This window comes from Pelophylax lessonae (genome assembly GCF_965119305.1).
Source record: "Pelophylax lessonae genome assembly, chromosome: 5".
NCBI lineage: Eukaryota > Metazoa > Chordata > Amphibia > Anura > Ranidae > Pelophylax > Pelophylax lessonae.
This window is the reverse complement of record NC_138772.1, coordinates 489,959,124-489,977,227: the sequence shown is the minus strand read 5'-3', so window position 1 is coordinate 489,977,227 and position 18,104 is coordinate 489,959,124. Positions and strand designations below refer to the sequence as shown.

Below are 18,104 nucleotides of genomic sequence, written 5' to 3'. Positions count from 1 at the left end.
CCAAACAGACAGAAGTGAGGAGGAAATAAGATTCACAAGCTCACCAAAGATGATTCAAGGTGGCAAAAACACACAGTAAGATATGATTTCATGAAAAATAGGTTACAGGGCCATTAGGTTAGGGTGACACAACGTCCCCGGTTTCCGGGGAAAGTCCCCAGATTGGGGACACTGTCCCTGATCCAAGTCCATCCCTGGTTTTGTCCTCGGGTTCAGGGTCGGATTGATGTAGACATGGCATCCCATTCTGGCTGAGAAACAGCCTGGTGGCTCATCTGCAGATGCCCCCTGCTGGACAATATCACTGCCGCTCCTGCTGTTGTTCAGTGGAGGAGAGGCAGAGCCAAAAATTGACTCTGTGGAGGGCTGAGACTGGGAGGCGAGCAGATGGAGGGGGGGGGGGGTCTGTTTGTACACAGGTGAGGGCATTGGGGGAGCAGGGGTCAGAGCTGAATCAGGTGCATGGAGGGATGGAGAGTTTAGCTGTTGTGGGGGAAGGGCAGGGAGGTGGCTGCAGAGAATCTGTGAGAGAAGGATGCAGAGTTGAGCTATGGATGTGGGAGCAGAAGTGTGCATAGCAAACCTCTGAACCCTGTACTCTATGCCTAACAACCTCCCGTATATTATATAGTTCTGTGCCCAGTGCTCTGTGTATTTTGTAGTCCTGTGCCCAGTGCTCTGTGTATTTTGTAGTCCTGTGCCCGGTGCTCTGTGTATTATGCAGTCCTGTGCCTAGCGCTCTGTGTATTATGCAGTCCTGTACCCAGCACTCTGTGTATTATGCAGTCCTGTGCCTAGCTCTCTGTGTATTTTGTAGTCCTGTGCCCAGTGCTCTGTGTATTTTGCAGTCCTGTGCCTAGCGCTCTGTGTATTATGCAGTCCTGTACTAGCGCTGTGTGTATTATGCAGTCCTGTACTAGCGCTGTGTGTATTATGCAGTCCTGTCTAGCGCTGTGTGTATTATGCAGTCCTGTCTAGCGCTGTGTGTATTATGCAGTCCTGTGCCTAGCGCTCTATGTATTATGCAGTCCTGTGCCTAGCACTCTGTGTATTTTGTAGTCCTGTGCCCAGTGCTCTGTGTATTATGCAGTCCTGTACCCAGCGCTCTATGTATTATGCAGTCCTGTGCCTAGCGCTCTGTGTATTTTGTAGTCCTGTGCCCAGTGCTCTGTGTATTTTGCAGTCCTGTGCCTAGCGCTCTGTGTATTATGCAGTCCTATACCCAGCGCTCTGTGTATTATGCAGTCCTATACCCAGCGCTCTGTGTATTATGCAGTCCTGTGCCATTTGCCAATAAAAAAAATATGTCCCTGGATTTCATTTTAAAAATCTGGTCACCTTACATTAGGTAAAGATGTGTATGGATTATTTTTGGAGAATAAGGATATTGTTTAGTGTCATTTTAATGTGAAAATTGTAGAAACCACTTACTGACCTAGCTCAGGTCCTCAGCTGCACCCAGTCCTTTTTGTCATCACTCCATAAGTCCTCTTTCTGCATGGTCTCTGACCATCATTCTCAATCCGCTGTGCAACTCTACCTTCGGCGACTGAGGAGAGTCTACAGCCCTAGTCAAAATGGCCAATGGGATGAGGAGGGATGTTTACATCCCAGAGATTGATCTGACAGCTGTTTATGAGAAATTTCATGGAAGCCATTGGCATTCTCTGGAACCAATCTGGTTGCATTAGTTAAAATTAATAGTTGTGCAATTTTTTAGTTTCATGTATGTTTTTTTTTTTTTTTTTATAAAGAGACACTATCAGTCTGCCCATTCAGGGTAAAGTTACAATGGATTTGACTTACTAAAGGCAAATACACTTTGAAAGGGTAGTTGCACTTTGCTAGGGAATTTCCACCATTGTTTAGAGAATGAGGTGAAGCTCTGCTGACTTCCATCATCCATTCATGTGCAAGCAAAAACTGCATTTTTTTTACTTGCACAATATTGGGTATTTTTTGCAAAGTGACACTACATTCACTAAGTTCTGGGGAAAGTTCCTATGAGAAAGTGCAACTTCCCTATCAAAGTGAACAGACCATTTGCTGTTAGTAAAACAATCCCTCTGCCTCCCAATAGCCAACCCACCCTGCGAGGTATACTCACTGATCGCTGCTCCCTCACCACCTCCAGCTTCTGAGGATGGGGGGAGGACATGGCCTCTCTATGTAATTAGTGCTTAGGCCTATGGAACCAATCACCGGACACAAACACTGTTAAGTGGGGTGGGAAGTAAAGTCATTTATCTGTCTAAGCACAGACACCATCCAGCATCGGAGCTTACTCAAGGTGGAATCCTACTGCAGGGATTTGTCGAAGGAGTGTGGTTAGGTGAATAGACCTTGCTGGAGGACACGGTATTCAGGAGACATCTTAAAGGAGTTGTAAAGTCAGAAGTTTTTTTTTTTATTGCTAAGACATTCTATGCATTAAAATAAAAAACCTTCTGTGTGTAGCAGTCCCCCTCCCAGCACCCCCTAATACTTACCTAAGCCCCCTCTCTCTCCAGCGATGTCCACGAGTCCCTCCGCCATCTGGGACTCTCCTTCCTGATTGGCTGAGACACAGCCGCGGCGCCATTGGCTACTGTGGCTGTCAATCAAAGTCAGGGGGGGGGGGCAATGGCAGCTCCGTGTCTGAATGGACACACAGAGCTGCAGCTCAGCTTGGGTACCTCCATAGCAAGCTGCTTGCTGTGGGGGCACTCGATTGGAGGGAGGGGCCAGGAGCAGCAACGAGGGACCCCAGAAGAGAAGGATCGGGGCTGCTCTGTGCAAAACCAACTGCACAGAGGAGGTACAGTATCACATGTTTGTTATTTAAAAAAAAAAAAAAAACACTTTACAATCACTTCTTCTGGACCGCCCACCATGTATTTATGTCGGTACTTTGACATTAACTACCGGTGGTATGGCAGCAGATAGCTGCCATAACCCCGATATTTTATAAAAGTGGTCCCATCGGCGGATTTGCCGGGGGATCACTTTTATGGGCAGCGGGAGAGGTAACCCCCCCCTGCCACCTCCCGGTCCTTTTCCCCGCTTACTGGAGGCATCGGTAGTGAGTGCAGGAATGGCCCCCACTTGACTCTATGGCCTTGGAGGACCGGAGCGACATCATACGTCACTTCCTCCCAACGGCCTTAATGGGCCCATTTTTTTTTTTTTTTGCTTTTAAGTGTAGAAATGAGATCCAAGGTCTTTTTGACCCCAGAGCTCACATTAAAGAGGACCTGTCCTGCTTATTTCTATTACAAGGGATGTTTACATTCCTTGTAATAGGAATAAAAGTGATTAAAAAAACATTTTTTAAAGAGATAGTGTAAAAATAAAAGGTAAAATAAATAGGAAAAAAATAAAATTTAAAGCGCCCCTTCCCTCTGAGCTCGGGCACAGAAGTGAGCTCATACGCAAGTCGTGCCCACATATGTAAACAGTGTTCAAAGCATACATGTGAGATATCGCCACGATCGTTTAAGCGAGAGAAATAATTCTAGCCCTAGACCTCCTCTATAACTCTAAATTTGTAACCTGTAGACATTTTTAAAGTGTCGCCTATGGAGATTTTTAAGTACCAATGTTTGTCGCCATTCCACAAGCGTGTGCAATTTTGAAGCATGACATGTTAGGTATCAATTTACTCGGCGTAACATTCTCTTCCACATTACAGAAAAAAATTGGGCGAACTTTACTGTTTTCTTATTTTTTATTTCAAAAGAGTGTATTTTTTCCAAAAGAATTGCGTTTGTAAGACCGCTGCACAAATACGGTGCAACATAAACTATTGCGATGATCTCCATTTTATTCTCTAAGGTCTCTGCTAAAATATATATATATATATATAAGGTTTGGGGGGTTCTAATTTTCCAGCATAAAATACTGATTTGAACTTGTGTCAGAAATCGGCCTGGTGGTTAACTGTCTCTTTAACTATGAGACTCTGCAACAGCAAGGTTAACCTAAGTTTACTAGAAATTCTGCTGACTGTCCAGGAAACACACCAAAAATCTGCATCAGTTTCTTCTGGCACTAAAATCTCTGTGATTCATGCAACAAAGGATCCTGGTGAAGGACAAGATGAATAGACAGCAGAAAAGGGGTCAGTGTATGGTTTGAAGGCTAGGTTAGTAATTGGCTACCTGGCTGTTGGAGAGTTTCCATCACTTCCTATCTGGTGAAAAAGTTGTTCCCAATCTTTTCACCAGACTGGGGTTAAAGCGGTTGCAAACTCAATAAAAAAAAAAAAAACCTGCAAGACAAAGGCATAATGAGCTAGTATGCAATGCATACTAGCCCATTATGTGTAACTTACCTGAAAACGAAGCCCCGACACGGACCCCCGGACATCGCTGCGGGCGCTGCCATGGTCCCTCGTCGTCTCTTCCGGGTTCGGCGGCTCCGGCATGCTGATTGGCCGGAAGAGACGGCTCCGGCGCGATGATTGGCCGGAGCCGCGATGACGTCACTCCCGCGCATGCGCGCGGGAGTGATTTTTCCGGCAAGCTCCCGGAAACTTAATTGAAGGTCCCCCGGACCTTCAGAGCACATGCGCCGCTCGCACGAGCGGCTGCATGCACTGTAAATATCTCCTAAACCGTGCCGGTTTAGGAGATATTATTTGTACCTACAGGCAGGGGAGGACTGGCAAGGGGGGCAGGGTGGCAATTGCCCCCCGGGCCACTCTGAAAAGTGGTAAAAACTAGTAAAAAGGCCGCACTCAGGGCTGGATTAATGTAGGGGCCAGACACTGTATACAGCTGTCAGTCCAAAACCAGGTGGGCATGGATAGTGAGCTGATTCCATGGTTCAATGGGCCACTTGACTGGACTTGCCCCCCAGGCCTAAGGCTGCCAGCCCTCCCCTGCCTACAGGTAAGCCTTATTATAGGCTTACCTGTAGGTAAAAGTGTCAAAAAGTGGGATACTACCGCTTTAAGTGTCATACTTTATGGTCAACATTTGACCTGACTACCACATCTGCCTATATGGCCAAATACAGTATGTGTGGAAAACCCTCCAAATAATCAGGTTTAGAAATTTCCAGTGAAGGCTACTTTAAATGCTACAGCATACAAAGTTTAAACAACTGTGTACCCCCAACCTTGCTGCAACAGTTTGGGGAAGGCTGTTTTCTGTTCCAGCATGACAGTGCCTCTGTGCACAAAGCCAACTCCATAAAGACATGGTTTAAACAGTTTGGTGTGGAGGAACATGGGAGGTCTACACAGAGCCTCAGACCTGAGATACCTTTTGGAGTAATTGGAACTTTACTTGCATCAGTACCTGACCTTACAAATAATCCTTTGGCTGAATGGGTACAATCTCACAAAGAAACACTCCAAAATGTTATGGAATTACTTCCTAGAAGGCTGGGGGCTTGTAATATGGAGGCTGTAAAAGGGAAGCGAGTAAGCAAGCTCATATGAATGCCCGTTGTTTCGGAAAGGGATGTTCACTAAGCTTGTACTGTACATGTGGGGTGGTCAGCAGACTTGTATAAAGTACTCGAAATTTCTACTTGAGTAAAAGTACAAGTGCTCGATCAAAAAATTACTTGAGTAGAAGTGGAAGTGCTCGCAGAAAAAGTTACCTAAGTAGAAGTACTAAAGTATTCAACATTTTTTTTACTTAAGTATTGCAAGTAGTTTTTTCAAAAAATTTGCTACTTAAGTACTAAAAGTAAAAAGTACCAGTAGTTTTGAAAAAAAAATTCTACTCAAGTACTGAAAGTAGAAGTACAAGTACTGTGTTATGTAGTTATTAAAGAAATAAGTCAAAAGTTTGAACATCATATTGTTTTTATTATTTCAAATGATTTATTCAAATGATTAACCTGTGTTTGTTAGTAGTTTCTTGATGCACTTTAAGCGCTGTAGCACCATTTATTTGTTTGTTTCATATTTTCTTTTTATTGGAAAGATTTGGTATAGCAGCTTTTATTATACACAGCCTTTATTTTCGTATGCGCTGATTTATAAATGACATTATACACATTTTTTTGAGCTTTATGCAACCTGCCATCTACTGTTCTGGCAGTGGTAATTTTTTTAAAAGTAACTAGTAACTATGCAGCACAAAAAAAAAATACTTGAGTAGAAGTATCGAAATCATCGAAAAAATGTAGTGAAGTAAAAGTAGAAGTAGGAGAAAAAAATTCTACTCTAGGAAAGTACAGATACCGCATTTCGGTACTTAAGTACAGTACTTAAGTAGTTCTACTTCGTTACTATACATCTCTGGTGGTCAGGTATCCACAAAATGTTGGTTATATTGTATAAGCTGTGCAGGAGGGTTAACTGTTGGAGCAATAGTTGTTCTGACGGATCATTAGTTGTTAAATGGAAAAAGTGGGGAACAATTAAAGCCCACTGAGAATGTGTGTCCCTGCTGTTAATTTTTTATCTATTATAGATAGTTATATAGCACCGTCAATTTACATAGCACTTAACATATATATTGTTCATCCACATCAGTACCTGCCCTCAAGAAGCTTACAATCTATTGGCACTTTTCCACTGCAAGTAACGGCTCGGCTCTACTCGGCCCTGCTTGGCCCAGTTTGCTTTTCCACTGCTGGTACCGCATGGGTACGGTGTTGGAACGGTTCGGTACGGTACGGTATGGTTTGCTTTTCCACTAAAGTAGTACTAAAGTTAAGTGGGTGGGATAAAAACAAGGTGGGTGGGATTCTCTGACCAATCAGTGGCTAGTAGTGACTGCATGCAAAGGATTGTGGGATATGGTACCGGGTATGGTACCTGTTGGAACCACAATCGAGTAGGTACTGTTTTTGAGAGCCGTACCGTTCGGTTCCATGCAGTGGAAAAGCGCCGCCGTACCGTACCGAACCGTTCCTACACCATACCATGCGGTACCAGCAGTGGAAAAGCACAAAAGCGAGCCGAACCGTTCGGAGCCATGCAGTGGAAAAGCGCCATAAGGTCCCTAACTCACATACATACTAGGCCCTGTTTAGACAGGAGCCAATTAACCTACCAGCATGTCTTTGGAGTAAGGGAGGAAACAGGAATAACTGGAGGGAACCAAGGTAGGCACAGGGAGAACATGCAAACTCCAGGCAGGTAGTGTCATGGTGGGGATTTGAACCAGCAACCATATTGCTGCTAGGTAGAAGAGCTCACCACTTAGTCACTGTGCTGCCCATGCTCTGTATTTCTCTGTAATATATGAGTGACCATATGAGTACAGAATAGCCAGTACCCTGGAAGATTCATCCAAAAAAATCTCACATTTTTCATAAAGACTAATAGAATAAAAACTATACCTGATTCGTCAATTGTTCATGGGCCAGTAATGTCAACGTGGACATCATGTGCACCCTTTGACAACACCTCTACTAATCTGTATCAGAGGCCTCCATGGGCTAAGACTGTGCTCACGAAAGTCATCAGAAGCTTGTCCACATAATTCCCTAGAGTGCAGCACCCTAGGCCCAATCTAGGCTCACAGACCCGGGTTCAGGTCCACCGTCAATGGTAGGCCCACCACATCTGCAAAACCACAGCTGCTGCATACGTCTACCATTGCATTTCCCATTTTAGCTCTTTGTGAAAGCTGATACCCTACAGAAGAAGGCTGGAGATGCTCAGAGGTAAAAAGAATGGATGAAAGAAGATTACACTCACTCTGTCTATGATTTCCAGGTCTTTCTGACGAAGGGCTCTTTGTTTCACCTTTAGGTTGTCAGGATCAGATAGTGAAGGGAGAAGAAGACATGATGTGCCCAGAAGAAATGCAGTCCAGAGTGACAACATCTTGGGAGCGGAGTAAGTCCGGGAGCTTGGAAGAAGTTTGCAGCCTCAGTGCTCAGTGGATCTGTCCTCAGAGCAGTGAATGGATGGAGTGAGGGGGGAGAGGGCTGCAGCTGAATCACACACTGTCTGCGTCTACTGAAGGACTGTGTGTTATTACATCTATGGCTAGTCAGCCTCTGGGGGATATAGGAATGTTCAACTCTTCAATCTAAACTCCTCACCACGTGCAAGCGCAAAGGACCAACAAACCTTTTATTGTCATTTAGATCAAAGCAGGATGTGCAAACAGAGTTACTATAAAATGCTTGCATCTTTCCAATATTATTTCAGAGGTCACAATAAAGGAAATTATCTACAGAGGTGGTGGCGGTTTCATCACCTTTTAAATAGCTGATGAGCTTGTTCAAGAAATGGAGGTTGATACTTATGAATGCAGCTCTCAGGTATGTTCTAAATAAACACAACTCAGAAACCCACAGCCAACCTCACCCCCCTTCCCAATACTTCTGATTAATGTATACAGAACAGATACGGTAATTCACAAGCACTGTTAGAGCATATGGATAACACTTTCATTTTTCTTCTCTTTGACCAATTCTAGTCAGGGATCACAAAGACTTAAAGTGGAGTTCCACCCAAAATTGGAATCTCCGCTTTACTGCTTCCTCCCCCCCTCCGGTGCCATATTCTGCACCTTTCTGGGGGGGGTTGCAGATGCCTGTCAAAAACAGGTACCCGCTCCCACTTCCGTTTAAGGGCGCCACGGCAACCCACGTCATTTGCAGCCCCCCCCCCCGCTGCCCTTGGGAGACACACACAGGTCCCAGAAGACAGCGGGACCATTTAGAAAGCGCAGTAGGTAACAGGCTGTGTCCTTTAGTAAGGATGCTGGCGCCTGCACCCGGAGCCGGTGGACGGGTGGGCTTCAGGTGCCGACGTCCCGGGCTACCTGGAAAGGTAAGTGTCCTTATAGTAAAAGTCAGCAGCTACAGTATTTGTAGCTGTTGACTTTAATTTTTTTTTCCCCCAGGCTAGAACTCCGCTTTAAGAAGTTGGAAGTGCTTGTTATTAGACCTATATGGTTTGATCCTTATCCTAGCATCTCAATGGCTGTAAGATTGGGGCCATTTGGGGATCAATGCTTACTTGGTGTTCTATCAATGACATGCTGCTGGGGAAGTAAATCCAGTTCTAGCAGCATAATGATAAAAAATAGTTCATGGCTTCATGCTGTTTGAGAGAGTTTAGTTCAGCTTTAGGTAAGCAGTTATATACCATTATCTTTTCTTTAGAAATTGTCAGTTTTGCAGTGTATTTTTTTTAAATTGATTTCTGAATGGTAGAGTCTACCTTCAATATAACCACCTGAACCAACACCAGTACGATATGGCACGCATTTACAAATGGAAATACCACATCTCACTTAGGCTGTATTCACATTTCAGGGGGGGGCATCTATTTAAGGTCACCCATGCTCCGCCCCTTTTTAACAATGCCATGAAGGGGAGGGGCTTAGTCATTGTACTTATTTTGAGTATTTATTTTTAAAGGGCAAACGGCAGCATTTATTTTTAAAGCATTTGTTAAGATAAAAATTGATCCTGTTCCTTTAAAGCATGTTATACAGCACAGTGCTTGTGCTGTGTAATTTGCAACCCCCCGTATCAAATAAAATACCTGGCTGATCCTGCCTGGCTATGTCCTCCCCTCTGTACACTGACCACGGTATACCATGGCTGCTGAGCCCTGACTTCGTGGTCAGTTTACGTGCCTCCATCATCCGCAGCTCACCTGTCCTCTCTCCCCCCTCCCTCCCTGTCTGTCTGCTCCTATGTCAGTGCCCCTCCTGCTGCTGTAGCTTCATTTAAAGTTTCATATCCTGTCTACAGTCTGTTTAATAATCCTGTGTGCCCCTGTGTCTGTGTTTTATAAAAATAAGCCATTCTTTACAAGTTTTCAGAGCGCCAATCGCCGCTCACATGACCCGCCGCCTCTCCCCCTCCCCTCCCCACTGAGGACAGTGAGGAATCTTCGGCCCCACCCACTGCAGGCAGTTGTCAGACAGGGAGAGGTGAGAGCCATCAGGTCACGTGAGCGGTGCTCTGTGCTCTGAAAGCTGGTAAAGAACGCCTTCTTTTTTTAAAACACAGACACAGGGGCACACAGGATTATTAAACAGACCAGAAAGGATGGTATAAAGTGGCTTCACTTTAAAGTGAAGTTGAGATTCTAGGGGGGAGCATTTGCCCCCCCCCTTGCCCCTATCTGCGGACGCCCATGCGCATGACAAAACACAAGATATGTGCTTTTTGCAGGTTGTTTTCGAAAGCACGCTGCAATTGCAGGTCACACTCGCTGTGCCAATACATGGTAATGGCACCCCAAGTGCAGGTAGCAGACGCAGTTTCCATCCCTTGCTGGTGCCGCCATCTTCAGCCGGGTGGTGGTCTCTGGTCTTCTTCATTGGCCGGCACGAGATGACATCAGTCCTGCACAGCAAACAGGTAGGTGTATTTTATTGCAGAAGAGAGATTGCATCTCTTTGTGCAATTAAGTCCTGCCTGCCATGCTGTTTGCCACAGTGGAACTATAGTTCCGCTTAAGGCCCTACCCCTTTCACAGGGGTGGATACATTTTAACGGGCTCCGCTGATCCCCGCGGAGCAGGCGGATGACCAGTCCATCTCCACTCACTGTGCAGAGATGCGTCAGAGCAGAGTCCTGCTCTCCTCTTTGGGGAGATCAGATGAAAATGGACAGCCTGTCCATTTTCATTCAATCCAATCCAACCCACTGGACGGATGGCGAATACGACTGTTTTCAGGGGGATCTTGTTGGATCGAATGCCAGTGGACACATGTCCGCTGACATCCGCCTCCCCATAGAGGTCAATGGGCGGCCCAATCGGGTCCGCCTGAATAACGGACAGGCAGACCCGAGCATTGCGATCATGTGAAAGAGGATTTAATTATTATTATTATTATTAGATAGGATTTATATAGTGTGGACAGTTTATGCAGCGCTTTACAACTAGAGGGTAGACAGTACCAATACAATACACTTTATTACAGTAGGAATCAGAGGGCGCTGCTTGTTAGAGCTTACAATCTAAGAGGGAGGACAGGCCTGTTATATATTTTTCCTGAAACTGTTTCTTATTATGTTTTTCTGCCTCCTTGTAAAATCCTCCATGAGTCCTCTCCATTCCCCGTCACTTTTGTTTGTTTGGAACGAACAGTTCACTTTATGTTCTGCATTCAGGCACCCTTTACCAGTCTGCAGAGGACATTTTTTTCCTTTCTAAAGCGTAAAGCTGAGCAGACAGCAATGTCTGTGGAACAAAACGTACAGTTCTTTTCATTCATACTGAATAAAACAATAATGTGTATGGAATAAAATGTACTTTTTATCTATTCAATCCCTTTGTATAAACAAACACACGTCTTCCTAGCCTTGTCAGCCCTCAATATCCTGCCTGAGCTGAACAGCAGCTGTTCCCAGTGTGATGTACAGAGGTTTGAGGTAAGCGCTACACTCTTTAGGAGAGTCACAATCTGCCTTTCATCAGGCACTTCCCTAACGGCTGTTTCCATGGAACATAAAATATCGTAATTGGCTGCAGAGGGTTTGTTTATTTCAGGAAGGGGGTTCAAACGTGAGCTGAACTGCCAGAAACTAGTGAGGCCCCCCTCTACATACAGCTTTGATGTGCTTAGCTGGGACCTTGGTCCACATGTTCATACACGCTCGATGTGCTACTACCTCTGCTCCATGTGCGCCATCATGGTCCGCCTTTACTATGCAAGCCAGTGTAGGCTGGGGATGTATGGATACGTGTTATTTACAGCAAATGTCTGCCATGTTCCTGTTCAGGATGATGCATTTACCTAATGCATCAAAATATGGCAGTGTTGCCAACCGTCAATATTTGTACTGGCTGCCAGTAAAAAATGGGCACTTTTCTCCTGCCAGTAAATGCCAGTGACAGGAAAAGATTGCCAGTAAAAAATATGGCTGTGACACTTGGCTCTGAACTACGTATGCAGTGCATCTGGCCAATACCATCCAAGTGCCTACTAGTGTGTTCAGGCAGCGCCAGTGGGGGGGCAGGTCTGGAGGAGGCAGTACCTGAGTGTCATGTGATGTCATGGTCCACTGGAGCTGAGCGGAGCCAGGGCCACTGATAAAGCAGTACGGCCAGCCCTTCTGTACTGGGCCCAGGCCCCATCAGCTCAAAAGGGGGGCCCAGGCACCTGCTCAGCAGGAGGTCCAGCTAAACTGTCTTATTGCAGACACCAATCCTCTTCTGCCTTCCCCTGCAGCACTGACGGCTTCTCTTCTTTCCCCCTCCGGCTGCACTGCAGGGTATTGGTTCTGGGAACATGCGCCTATTAAATCTGCTGTCCAGGACCCCCCGTGTGCCGCTTTTGCTTGCAGCGATGCCAGCTTCTCTCTTCTCTCTCATCAGCAGCTGCTGCTGCGGGCACACAGGGGGATGTTTCAAGAGAGCGGGGGAGGGGCCGGTAAGTATGTCATTTACTGGCCCCTTCCTTTTCTGAATGAACACAATGAGCGATCGGTACCAATCACTCCTGTGTCCATTCATCACTAAAGCATAGAAAACAATGTTTTACTATGCTTCGGTTTGTGGATGAGCAGGAAGCCTCAGAGCGCATCCTATTCATTCATCTGTGAAGCTAAGGCTACAGAGAAAGACTGATAGATCTATGTCCTCAGTCACTTTTGGACAGAGGAAGGGGGCTCTGTCAGGTAGGCTGTATCTGTATGGGGCCCCGTTGATTTCTAACAGCAGCCCTGAGTGGAGCAGCCGGAGCCTCGTCTGCAGATCTGTGGGAAGGGAGCAAGGTAAGCCATTTTTATCTGGAGTGGGCTAAAAGGACCACCTGGCATGGAAAGAAACTGTCACTGTGACTCAGTAGGGGACGTGTCGTGTCGATGTTCCGTGCTGTTGCACACTGCTGTCAGTGTCACTGAGAGAGTGGATTTCATCTGTGTGTGCCCATTCTAATTCCTTAATTGAATGGGCAGGAATGTATGCCTATAAGTAAGCCTCCCCTACTCCTGTGTCTCTTTAAGATTTGAGACAGGGGAGGGTGTCACTGTGAGCGTATCTTCCCCAATAAATTGGCGAGTTATCATTGAGTGGGCGTGGCCTGAGTTAGTAGGCCATGCCTCCAAAATATGTTGTCATTGCAACTTTGTGACAAACACACTCTCTTCCCCCCTGTATCCTGCTTGTGTGGGTTTGTGTGTTCTCGGAGCGCAGCGCAAGCTGGACCAGGCGCACACGCATTAGGATCTGCACTTCAAGCGTGGTGATAGCCTTGGATGTACTGCCAGGATTCGGGCAGCTAGGTTGAACGTACGTTGAACTAGTATACAGCTATACTAGCTTTGACAATGTCAAGTGTTACTGATTTGCATGGAGATGGTCAGGCTTTGAACATTCATTCCTTGACATGTATGTTTGTGCAAATGCCTTTCATTTTAAAGAGATCCTGTCATCTTTCCCATTCAGGGCAAAGTGTCTGTGTCTTAAGCCTCATACACACGCATCGAAATTCGGTAGGGAATTTTCGTCCGACGACCAATCTGCCGATTTTCGGCTTGTTAGTATGATGCTTCCGACAACCGACTTTTCGGTCGAAAAAAATCTGGTGTGCAGGCTATAAAATGTTTGTCCTCCGTCAAAACACGGCCGATTTTCGTGCAGTCAGTACAGATTTCGACAGGGAAAAATCTTATGAGCAAGACTGGGCATGCTCAGAGAAGAAAGAACACAGAGAAAGCAAACCAACACATGACATCACTTCTGAAGTAGAATTTTGTCGGTCGACAAAAGTCCAGTGCAGTCTAGGCACATTCGAACCAACAAAACACCACTCTGGACAAAAGACGGACGACCAGTCGGCAGAAAATCGTTGCCCTTGATACTCACTTTGCTAACACTCTATCAATGCTCCTGCCTCCATCACAGCTGACAAAAATATCCAATGCTTACTGGTATGGGAGAGCAGCCACCGCATGACATCACTAGGAATTTTAATGCCATCTATGACGGATGCACTAGAAAGATAAGGGTTGATTTACTAAAACTGGAGAGTGCAAATCTGGTGCAGCTGTGCATAGTAGTCAATTAGCTTCTAACTTCAGCTTGTTCAATTAGGCATTGACAGAAAAACCTGGAAACTAATTGGTTTCTGTGTAGAGCTACACCAGATTTTGCACTCTCCAGTTTTACATAAATCAACCTCATGTCATCTTTTTTCCCCCTAAATGGGTGAGGGGACAGTGTCTCTTTAATTCCCATCTTCAGCCACATTTGGAAAAGAGTTGGGACCCTTACGATTTCTCTTTAATATTTATTTTTATTTTTTCAGAATATAACCCCATTGCCGAATTGTCTTACTTCCTGTCCTTAAAACCAGTGGGGACTGGGTATTTATCCCACCTCACTTTCAGTGCCACTTACAGTGCTACCTCCTTCTCTCCTCTTCCCCTTGGGGTCCCTCAAGGTTCTGTCCTTGGATCTCTTCTACTCTCTATCTACACAACCTCTTTGGGTCAGCAGGCAGCCTCCCATGGCTTCAAATATAATTTCAATGCTAATGACATCCAAATCTATCTTTCTACTTCTTAGCTCACCCCATCAGTCTCCTCACACATCACCCATTTGCTAACAGCCAAATCAGTATGATTGCCACACCACTTGCAAAAACTATCTATCCAAAACTGAGCTCATAATATTCCCTCCCACACTCTTCCCCTTCCTGACTTGTCTTTTAAGATCAACGTCACAACTTTTAACCTGTCCCTGCATGCCAGGGTGCTAGGTGTAATCATGAATTTTGTACTCTCCTGTAAACCCTACATCCAATCACTGTCCAACATCTCCAAAATATGCCCCTTCTAACCAACGACACCACAAAGCTTTTAATTCAGTTCCTGGTTATCTCTCCCCTCAACCAGGGCCGGATTAAGAGCATCATGGGCTTGGTGCTGAGGATTTTGAAGGGCCTTAAGGGCCGTGCCTTGGCATGCACCCAGAGGAGGAAGGGTGCAGCCATGCATGCCTAATTCAACATGGGATGCTGTCTCTGAAGCCCATAAACACATCCATGCATCGGCAACTGTCCCTCCTTGTCCGGCCTTCGTGCTGTGTGGGGAGGTTCTGAGGGAGCTGCCTGGGGAAGCGAGCATAGAAGCCAGACTTCTGTGTTTACAAGTGACAGAAGAGCGGTAACAGTGAATATGGCCAACCCGGGGCCTATATTAAGGTAGGGGCCTGGAGCTGCAGCTCCAATAGCCCCTACGTTAATCTGGCCCTGCCCTCAACTATTGCAACTCCAACCATTTGGTGTCTGCTACCCCTCTCTGCCAATCCCTCCATAGGCTTCCACTCACCCAATAAAAAAAATAAAAAATGTTGACAACACCTACAAAGCCATCTACAATTCCGCCCCGAGCTACATCACTAACCTCATCTTAAAACCATTCTATTCACTCAAGACCTCCTGCTCTCTACCTCCCTTATCACCTCCTCTCATGCTCCCTTCCAGGACTTTTCCAGAGCCTCTCATATCCTCTGGCACTCCTTACCCAATCTGTCTATTACTCTATCCACCTTTAGGCGATCCCTAAAAAAACATTTCTTGAGAGAGGCCTATCCCACCTCTACTTATTAACCACTTAAGCCCCGGAGGATTTGGCTGCTAAAAGACCAGGGGGTATTTTGCGATTCGGCACTGCGTGACTTTAAGGGACAATTGCGCGGTCATGCGACACTGTACCTAAACGAGTTTGACGTCCTTTTTTTCCCATAAACAGAGCTTTCTTTTGGTGGTATTTGATCACCTGTGCGATTTTTTGATCATGCGCTATAAACAAAAAAAGAGCGTCAATTTTGCGAAAATAACAATATTTTTCACATTTTTTTATATGAAATTCCCCCAAAAAAAAAAGTAAAAATCAAAATTTTTTAACATTTTTGGCCAATTTGTTTTATGCTACATATGTTTGGTTAAAAAAAAATCGCAAAAAGCGTATTTTGATTGGTTTGCGCAAAAGTTATCGCGTTTACTAACAAAGGGAAAGATTTTTGTCTTTTTTTTTTTTTAATGCGTAATGGCGGCGATCTGCGATTTTTTTAACATTTTTTATTTTTTTTCAACCTGAAAGAGAAACACATAATGAGCTAGTATGCATCGCATACTAGCTCATTAGGAAATACTTACTTTAGAACGAGCCCCCCGCCGTGCCGCCCGCATCTGGTTGGCCGGAGCCGCGGTGACGTCACTCCCGCGCGCGGGAGCCGACGGTCACGGCACGGGGCTCTGAAGGAACGGCACCAGCGGCCGTTCCTTCAGAGCGCATGCGCCAGTGACGTCACTGGCTGCATGTAAGGTAAATATCTCCTAAACAGTACATGTTTAGGAGATATTTACAATACCTATAGGTAAGCCTTATCATAGGCTTACCTATAGGTAAAAGTTGCAGAGGAGGGTTTACTTCCTCTTTAATGTAAAGTGACATCACCTATAGACTTACTATGGGGCTTCTGTTGTCTTGTGCCTCTCCTGCATCGGCCTCCGCGCTAAATCTCCCGCTGCCAGCTCAGCGTGGGACCGGACCGGATCAGGCGTAGAAAAGGTAAGTACAGTGATTTCTGCTTTACAGGGTTAGATATAATAGTCTTAGAATATGGCACAGAGCAGGTTTAGCGTTAGTTAGGTTTTTGACTGGACTTATCCTTTCATATAAATTCTCACAATCTGGATCAGTTTCTGCCTGGAGCCATAAGCAAATGAATGTGATGCAGCAAAAATAAAAGTAATTTGTGCCCTCTTAGTTTTGCAGATCTGTAGGTAAGTTCACACACTGTCCACCACTTGCTCATCCTCATCTGTAACCCCGTCTATGAAGAAAAGACTACTCGTTGAGCAGGTCTGAACCAATAAAAAAGAGTCCACTTCCCAGAATGCAGTAGGAGTGCTTATAAGCTGTGCTGTTAGTCATATTACAGTGGATGTTACCACAAATAAATAGTTTAGATATATTTAGGCTTTTTTGCAGATCTTTCGTTTTAAACAAAAACTTACTTTCCGTGACAACACAGTTCTCTGCTATGGGATCTCATTCCAGCTCATCACTGTGCTATCCTTTGTTCTGCCCATGTTCTGCCTCACTTCTCCTGGCTGCCAGGAAATGCCGGGTCAGTTAAAGCCACAGTTTTTGGGATGCCACGTAGAATATTACGAAAAAACAGAGTATGACTATCTTCTTGTAAATCTCCCTGGATAACTGCAATTAGTCTGCCTTGACAACAGGGATTAATAAAACATGTTCTATTTTTTTTTTTTTTTTGAACATCTGCCTCTTTTAGCATAGTTAATAAATAATCAAGCTCATTCAACATGCCAAATAGTAATGTACACACCAAAAGGAACCCACCACAACCAGTCTGCTCAAACGTTGGCCATACACTAGTAAACTTTTGTTTGAAATGTTTTTATTTTAAGAAGATTTATATGATTTTCTTATTCTGTGGGGGGTCAAATCGATGTTTGACGTTTTGTTTGAGCAAAAAAAAACTGGATTTTTGACTTACCGTAAAATCCTTTTCTCTTAAGCTCATTGACAGATGCAGGACTGATATCTTGATATCCGTAGGGTTATACTGCCCCCTACAGGAGTAGGACACTAGGCAGGAAAAAAGTTCTGGCCACACCTATGGGCAGTCCCAGGGGGTATATCCTCTCTCTCCCTGCATAGGATGTCAGTTATGTAACAAAGCAGTGTCAGAGACTCATACCAACCCAATTCAAAATAGAGGGGCGGGTACTGCGTCTGTCAATGAGCTTAAGAGAAAAGGATTTTACGGTAAGTCAAAAATCCAGTTTTCTCTGTCGCTCATTGACAGACGCAGGACTGATATCTTGATATCCGTAGGGACGTCCCAAAGCAGTGTCATAAATGAGGGGTGGGATAATAGAAATAAAATCCAATCCAGAAGGCCAAAACAGAGCCAACCAGAAGAACAGAGGACTCATTGAACCAAGCAGATGAGACCCACCTGAAAAAAACAAAACCCCCGAGGTAGACCAAAGGTCCCCTCAAACAGCGGCCTGCAAAACCTTGCGGCCAAAAGAGGCATCCGCCGATGCCAGCACATCAACCTTTTGTAAAGGTATGAACCAACGACCAGGTAGCCGCCTTGCAAACCTGAAGCACCAACGCCTGATGGCGGAAGGCCCAGGAAGCACTAAGAGCCCGAGTAGCCCGAGTAGAGTGCGCCTTAACAGGGAACGGAG

General features: G+C 45.3%; 1 protein-coding gene across 1 annotated transcript in view; it reads right to left on the bottom strand.

Moving 5' to 3' along the window:
• Positions 1–7,944, bottom strand: part of CTHRC1 (collagen triple helix repeat containing 1) — a 44,628-nt gene extending 36,684 nt beyond the window's left edge. The window contains exon 1 of the mRNA XM_082258534.1: positions 7,646–7,944. Within this exon, the coding sequence (XP_082114660.1) occupies positions 7,646–7,774 (129 nt within the window). The 5' untranslated portion in view covers positions 7,775–7,944. The remainder of the gene's footprint in view (positions 1–7,645) is intronic.
• Between the last annotated feature and the right edge of the window lie 10,160 nt (positions 7,945–18,104).